Below are 7,311 nucleotides of genomic sequence, written 5' to 3'. Positions count from 1 at the left end.
ATCCCACTATTTGTTGGTAAAAGAGTAGCCCAAGAGTTGGCGGTGGGTGGTGATGACTAGCTGCCTTCCTCCTAGTCAATGATTATGCGGGCTCATCTGCTTCAGAACACAATCGTCAGCTGCTGTGGAAGCTTTTTTCTTACCCCTTCCCTTTTGACTATCCACTCAGCCAGTTTCTCCATATCTCTGCACCCAGAGGCTAACAGTAGATTGGTTAAATTTAAACTTTTTAGCAATCTGAATTGTCGAACTTCCCTCTTTTCTCAAAGAAACAATGACGTTTTATTTTTTCCTTGGAGTTAACTCGCAACCCTTGACCATGGTAGCATCACACACATGTTGTAGCAGATAAGCTTCTAAACTGATTCTCAGTAAGAACCTCTATTTACTGCCAAAAAACGGCTGTGATGTAATTTCCAGGCAGCCTATAAAGCTGATTGACAGATTTGTCATTGGTACAGTTTTTATTACTACTCACACGTAAAGAAATAGGCAACTAAAAATAATTCATAAGCCATTTCATCAACATAAAATGAATTTCCAACAAAACTTTTATTAAAAACATTTTATTAAATCCAATGATGTATCTTTTACTGAGAATTATAACGAATAATATAATTATAATAATTGTAACATTTACAATCATTTTAATACACCGAGTGCAGTAACTAAATAAACTGAATTTTATTCTTTCTTGAATATAACGATGATTAAAATAATTACAAAGCGAAGACGTTTAAAAAAGAACAGTACTTTGAATTTTGTTAGGCATATTTTTTGCGATTGGGCTGGTGTTGCAGCACCAACAGGCCACGCTTTAATATGGCATTGTATATCTATTGTACTTAGAACTTTATATTAGGCCGAAAATATTTGGTGTTCTTAATATTTTAAGTAACCGCGACTGTGCAAAGTAACCTTGGAGGTTTTTCTAAATTGCACTCTCACGTTTCGGTAAAAATATTATAAATATGTTTAAAATTGAAAGAAAGTGTAGCAATAAAATACAATATCTTGTAACTTTTCTTTTGGTGCTCATGAATCATCATCTCAAAACGACCACTTACAACCTATATAATCAGATATGAATATTATTTGGGAGAGCCGCTATGACATTTCATAAGAATTGTTTAAGGGAAATTCATTTCCATTCAATGTTTTCTGAATCAAATCGGTCAGATATTCAAAATTTTCTTTTCCAAAATGTCTCGTAGAATATGAATTGGTTATATTTTTCTTCAAGTTAAAATCGATGTTTATAAATGCCATCTTTGTATGATTATTTATAAAAGAAAACTATTAACTTCCCGTGAACAACAACTAATTATTTGGAAATACTGATTTTTATGGGTTTTTTAGCCGTGGCTCATAGAACAGTTCTGAGTTTTTTTTCCCAAGTAAAAACTTTTACTTCACAGCTCCCTCATCTCTTGACCGATTTGAGATCTAATTACAGTTTTGTACTCGGGAAGTCAAACCCTTTCGAGGTCTCTTAGATTAATTTACTCTAATCCTGCCTAAAATAATATCAATTTTGAGGGTAGGCTAGAAAAGATTCTGATGAGTAATATAATCTGATCGGGTATACACGCACCCACGCTTTGTATTGCTGGCGCACAAAAATATAGCTAATGAAAAGGGAAACAAAGGTCTCATAGATTAATTTACTCCAATTTTGCCTAAAAGAATTTCATGTGCCGCGGCTATTGAGGATTCCCTTTGTTTTATTCATATTTAGGTATTGGTACTTTTGTGCTCATGGGCTAAGCGGCCAGGTCAAAAGATCGCTAGAGTTCATGTATAAGTGTCCATAATTTGGAACCACTAATCCTGCCCAAAATAATTTCAAGTACCGCAGATATTGAGGATTCCCTCTTATTTTATTTAGCAAAGATTTTAATCTTTTAGTAGCAGTAACATAAATGATAACACTGAAAGTATTTTTGAAGTTTTGTTTTTTAATGCAATCACATATTTATAAATTATTAAAACTTATGTCAAAGAGTATATATATGGGATTATTAACTAATGAGCTCCAACGTTTTGATCAGTTCTACATAAAAAATATCTTAGATATGTTAACATAACATAACATAATGTTTAGGTACAACAAGGGACCTATTGGTCCATCTCGGTTGTCCCATCCTCTAAGCTAAACTAAAACTATTAAATAAATAAATTTAAAAAATACTAAAGCCAGCCCTTATCATTCATATAGTTATCAAGCTTTCTCTTAAACGCACTTAAATTTTCTGCCTCCACAACATCCGAAGGCCACCCATTCCAGAGGCTAACCACCCTGTTAGAAAAATATAACTGTCTTAGCCGAAGATGACTCCTATCTTGCCAAAATTTATAGTTGTGTTCCCTAGTCCTACTATTTTCGCTGTTAAATATGAAAAAATGATGCATCAACATTATGAATTCTCTTTGAAAATCTTAAACACCTCAATCAGGTTCCCTCTAACTCTTCTTTTCTCAAGAGAAAACAATTTCAGACATCTTAACCTCTCCTCATATGACAACCCATCTATCCCAGGCATCATTCTTCTAGCCCGTCTCTAAACCCTTTCCAACAATTCAATGTCCTTCCTAAGGTAAGCAGCCCAAGACTGAACACAATGTATAGCAATGTTTCGTTTGTTATTTTGTATATCTCAAGCTAAAAGCTATTCAGTGTCAAATGTGCTGTTCCATAAGTGAGACTGAATTCCGCCATTTAGCATTATAATCCATCAAGCTTTTGGGTGAAAGAAAGCTATGTTTTGTCTTCATTTCTTAATTAAAATCAAATATATTGGTCAATTTAGTATAAATAAATAATATAATATAAGAGACAGACGAAAAATATAAGATAAATTATATTTTTTATTATATTATAGGGAAGTCCCTCGGTGGGACAGCGGTAAGTTTACAGGCTAACAGGGCTAGAATCTGGAGTCCGATTCCAGGGAAAATGTTTTACAAAGATTTGAGCATGTTTCCCTAACAATTATTTCAAAATAAATTGACACAGAGGTTTCAATTAATCAGTTATAGAATAATGAAGCAGATCATTTAGTAATAAAACTATAAGAAAGAGAAATACAAAAGAGTTTAAAACGTTTCTAAAAAATACAAATCAGAAATGTTCTTTAGAACAAGAAAGAAGAACTTTTCTTTAGACAACTGTTTACAGCGAATGGGGTATTTTAATAGAACTTGAACACTTTCTTTAATTACTAAGAAAAATGAATAAAAAACAATGGTTTACGTAAATATTTTATAACAATGAAATGTCTGTTTGTTGTTAAGCGCAAACCCTCACAATGGGCTGTCTGTGCTGTGCCAACCATGAATGTCGAAACTCGGTTTTTAGCGTTATCAGCCTTTAGACTTATCGCTACAACACTGAGAGGAGGGGATGAAATACACGAAAAAAAAAATCCCTATCATTATTGGTAATATTAACACCCGACATAAATATGTGAAATCAATAAATAAGATCTAAATTGTGAGAGATTGCTTGCAAAATTTAGCTGCCACTTTTAAAAACAAACAAACAACAACAAAACAATCAACTGTAACGCGCTACTTCTGAATTTCCAACCATAGCTATCACGCCAGTCAACTGGCGACGATATATATCCCTGCATAACCAAATTTCTAAGCAAAGAACACTGATCCTATCTACATGCCACCGTAATTAAAACCATATACTTATGTCTAACATGCACTCCTCTCCATCACAGAGCACACAGGCTCTGGTCAGGTAGGATTTTTGGCGCCTGACCAGTGAAAGTGGGTTTTCTCAGGAACAAAAGCTTTTATACGGTTAGCAGGCACCCATATTTATTTCTAATAACGCACTATATTGAATGGCTGTCATTATGTAAACGTCTAGAATGTTATTGTATTTAAAAGTTGGAAATATGATTTCGAAAACTTAATCTCTCAGTGGATTTTTCTAGAAAATGTTTTTCTAAAGAATGTTTGAAAAATGAATTGTGTAGAGATTGAAATGAGCAGAAAATCTAGTTAATCTTTTATAAATTTAAGAGCATGCAAAAAGAACAAAGAAAAACACGTTATAACTTATCTTTATGAGGTACTCGTCATTTTACTTTCCATACTACAATGTTGTGCTGCAATCAGAACCAAAACTGGTAACCATCTTCAACTTCTTGTAATATACTTCATGTGTGATTAGTAGTAATAGAAATATGGATAGGCTAAATAAATAAAAGGTGTGATGCTAAGTGAAAATGTGAATTATAGGCTTAAGGAGCTAAACATTATTAATAACAGTATTAACAATACCAGTTATCTCAGCTGAAGTTTGTCTAGTCTCTGTTTTAAGCCCTGTGATTTGGAAAGTGGAATTTAATTTTTGTACGTAGTCTGTTTTGAGTTGTTGACTTCTTTTTAAAATTGAAAAAAAAAAGTTTTATTTTTAACTTTTTAAGAACTTTAGCATTAGACTAAAATCACTAATCATTTTTACTTTTAGTCATTATTGACACAGTGACAGCGCATTTTAATTTAGACACACGAATTGTAATCTGCAGTTATAGCACTAACAATAACATGATAAATGAATATGTCCATTTTTTAATTTTAAAAGTGGATCCTTTTTCTTCTTCCGTGTTTCAGTTGGGAAACAGTAGTTTTGATTATTACTTTTCTATTGTGGCAAGACCTCCAATTTAATTAGTATTCCGTTATAGTTATACTTGTTGGTTTTATATATATATAGTATGAATATTTAGTTCACTATGCATTCACATTTCTGTGTATACATTGAACCAGTTTATTTTTAAATTGTAGACGATGTTTGGGAAGCTTCAATTTTCCCTACCATAGTTACTGCGTCATTATTTACAGAGAAGTCTTTTTGACACTGGTACTACTGTGGCAGAGGCATCCTAGTTAATGTTATTTAAGAAGGGTTTGAGTAAAAGTGTTAGAAATACTAACTTTAATATTAGTTTTAAGCTTTGAAAGCCTACACAAAAATTAAACTTTATTGTTGTTTTTTTGTACATTTTTTTTTCGAAGTAAAGCTACAAATATGCAAACATATGGAATGGTTTATCTGATGATGTGCTATGCTTTTAGTTTATTTTATTTTAAAATTTTATTGATATGGTATATATATATACTTGGATATTGTAGTTTTGTGTTTTATTAGTGAAAGAGTGACCTCCATGAACTGTATAACACTATGGCTCTTTTGTTTTTTATTTTCCAAATAAACACTGGCAGTATTTTAATTTATGATGAATGAACAGTTGAATAGTTAATAAGCCTGTAAAGTGATATCTAAATTTTAAGCCTTAACATCTATGAGTTAAATTTATTTAACTGCTGCTACTATAGAGTTTAATTCATTACTTCTTAGTACTAAATATGTAGTATGTAAGCCAATTGTTGTCTTTTAATTTCATTGTTTGACTCATTTTATATGACAGTTATTCAAAAATTTCTACTTTACCAAAGTCAGACCTCATACTTTGCTTATAGAAACTTAGATAAAATGTGTACCACTTGTTAATTTTGTACAGCTACTTGTTATCTGTCATTGTTCATCATCTTTAGACTCATGCTGTTTGAGCTGTATAATGCTTGTAAGGCAAATTTACTTTGATTGGTGCTTGAGAATCTCACCTCTTTAGGTAGGACTATAATGTTCTGAGGCAAGTCTTATGTAATGATGTGACAACATCTTGGCAATTTTAATAGTTATAACTTCATGCTGGCGACACATATATAACATAATCCATCAATCTCAGGCCAGCAGTAAAAACAAATAATATTAACCAAAAAATAATCTTGCTATCCACATAACTCATTATTTAGGGTCTTGGAGGCAATATAACTATATTGTACTTTATTTTTATAAACACTAGATCGTACTAATGTATAATTCTGTACTAATCCATTTGTCAGCTCTGTAAACCGAGAGAAGACAAGTTCTCCATCCTCGTCATCAGAATTGTCAAATTATTCAAATTGTATAATGAATACAATTTTCCTAACATGTTTTTAGTGAGATGAAGTAATAGAATATTAGTTTATATAAAATATTTGCTGAAGCACCAGCCAAAAAAAAACAACTTTAAATCATTTGTTAACTACGTACTATCCACATTGTTGGATGAAGTTCATTCAGCACTAGCTTATTGTTTCAAATTTTGAATGCTAAAATTTTAGAGTCAATACCTAATTTAGCTAGGTAGGTGAAGTTTAGTTTCTGATTGGTATGATATGTTAAATTCATATTTTTTTAGTATATTTTATTTTCTAATTAACTACAAGATTGGTAATGATAAACTGACATATGATCTACTGTATTTAAGATTTATTCTCTGTAACTTTTTTTTTCTTTTGCAATTTTCACTCTCATATTTTATGAATTATTTATGTGTGTATGTATATATGTATGTGTATGTAATGTAGCCATTTCTTTTATAGTTCTGTCAAAATGTTAAACTAATAATTATTATTATGTAATATGAAGCATCATCCAACATAATGAAATGTGTAACATGACAAATTGAGTAAGTTATTATGAAGCTGTAGGAGCTCGCATCATCTAGATATGTCAGTGATGATGACTTTCATCAGTAAAGTTGTATGTGACTGTAGTGGGAAATTTATTTAGCATATTAATGTATTTTGTTTTGTATATGTAAAAAAAAACATCATGGAATTTGTTTTTGTTTTTTGTGTGTAACATCAAATGATTACGTTAAAATATAAAATTCCCAAATTGATTAAGTCTCATGTTTTCAGGCATGTTTCAAGACCAGAAGATGAGAAGTTGCAGTGAAAAGGAACGAGCTTTCTCAGAAAGTGACACATCTGAATTTGTTCGTAAGCAGCCACTGAGAAGATTAGAAATTGCTCTTAAAAGAATTACCAAAATTGCCATACCTCTTCATTTAGACTTACTTTTGAAACATAAAATAAATATTGAACAGGTATTTGTAATTTTTTTTGTCTCCATACAATTCCTCGGGACCATCTCAGGACTATTTTATTGAGTTTCTGTGCTCTGATAAAGCTGTAATAGTTAAAGATTGATAAATATTTTTTTGAGCACTGTTTCAATTTTTCACCTTTGTGGGTAAAGTTATGTTAGTTTAGTCATCCATATATACAATACCTAAAGCCAAGTGACAAACCTATCAGTACGTGTTAACTTCCAATAGAACAGTGATCACATTTCAGTTAGTGAAGTTACCAATGGCTATAATGTACACACCAGTACAAAATACTGTAACTCTTCACTGTCTGTTATCATACTGTTCATTGGTATATTATTATATG

At 31.4% G+C, this 7,311-nt stretch overlaps 1 protein-coding gene across 4 annotated transcripts in view; it reads left to right on the top strand.

Annotated features, from left to right (window-relative positions):
• Positions 1–3,794: 3,794 nt before the first annotated feature.
• LOC106465159 (syntaxin-17-like) overlaps positions 3,795–7,311 on the top strand; it is a 27,468-nt gene continuing 23,951 nt past the window's right edge. Inside the window, exons 1-2 of one of the 4 annotated variants that reach the window (XM_022392988.1) lie at positions 3,795–3,813; positions 6,775–6,962. In XM_022392988.1, coding sequence (XP_022248696.1) covers positions 6,777–6,962 — 186 coding nt within the window. In that variant the 5' untranslated portion in view covers positions 3,795–3,813; positions 6,775–6,776. Of the gene's footprint in view, positions 3,814–4,176; positions 4,372–4,864; positions 4,883–6,774; positions 6,963–7,311 lie in introns of those variants that run through there. The other 3 variants (XM_013925358.2, XM_013925359.2, XM_022392989.1) reach the window with 3 other exon arrangements.

Source organism: Limulus polyphemus, unplaced genomic scaffold, assembly GCF_000517525.1.
Source record: "Limulus polyphemus unplaced genomic scaffold, Limulus_polyphemus-2.1.2 Scaffold1852, whole genome shotgun sequence".
NCBI classification, from domain to species: Eukaryota; Metazoa; Arthropoda; class Merostomata; order Xiphosura; family Limulidae; genus Limulus; species Limulus polyphemus.
Note: the sequence above shows the minus strand (reverse complement) of the source record. Positions and strands in the feature narration are given on the sequence as shown.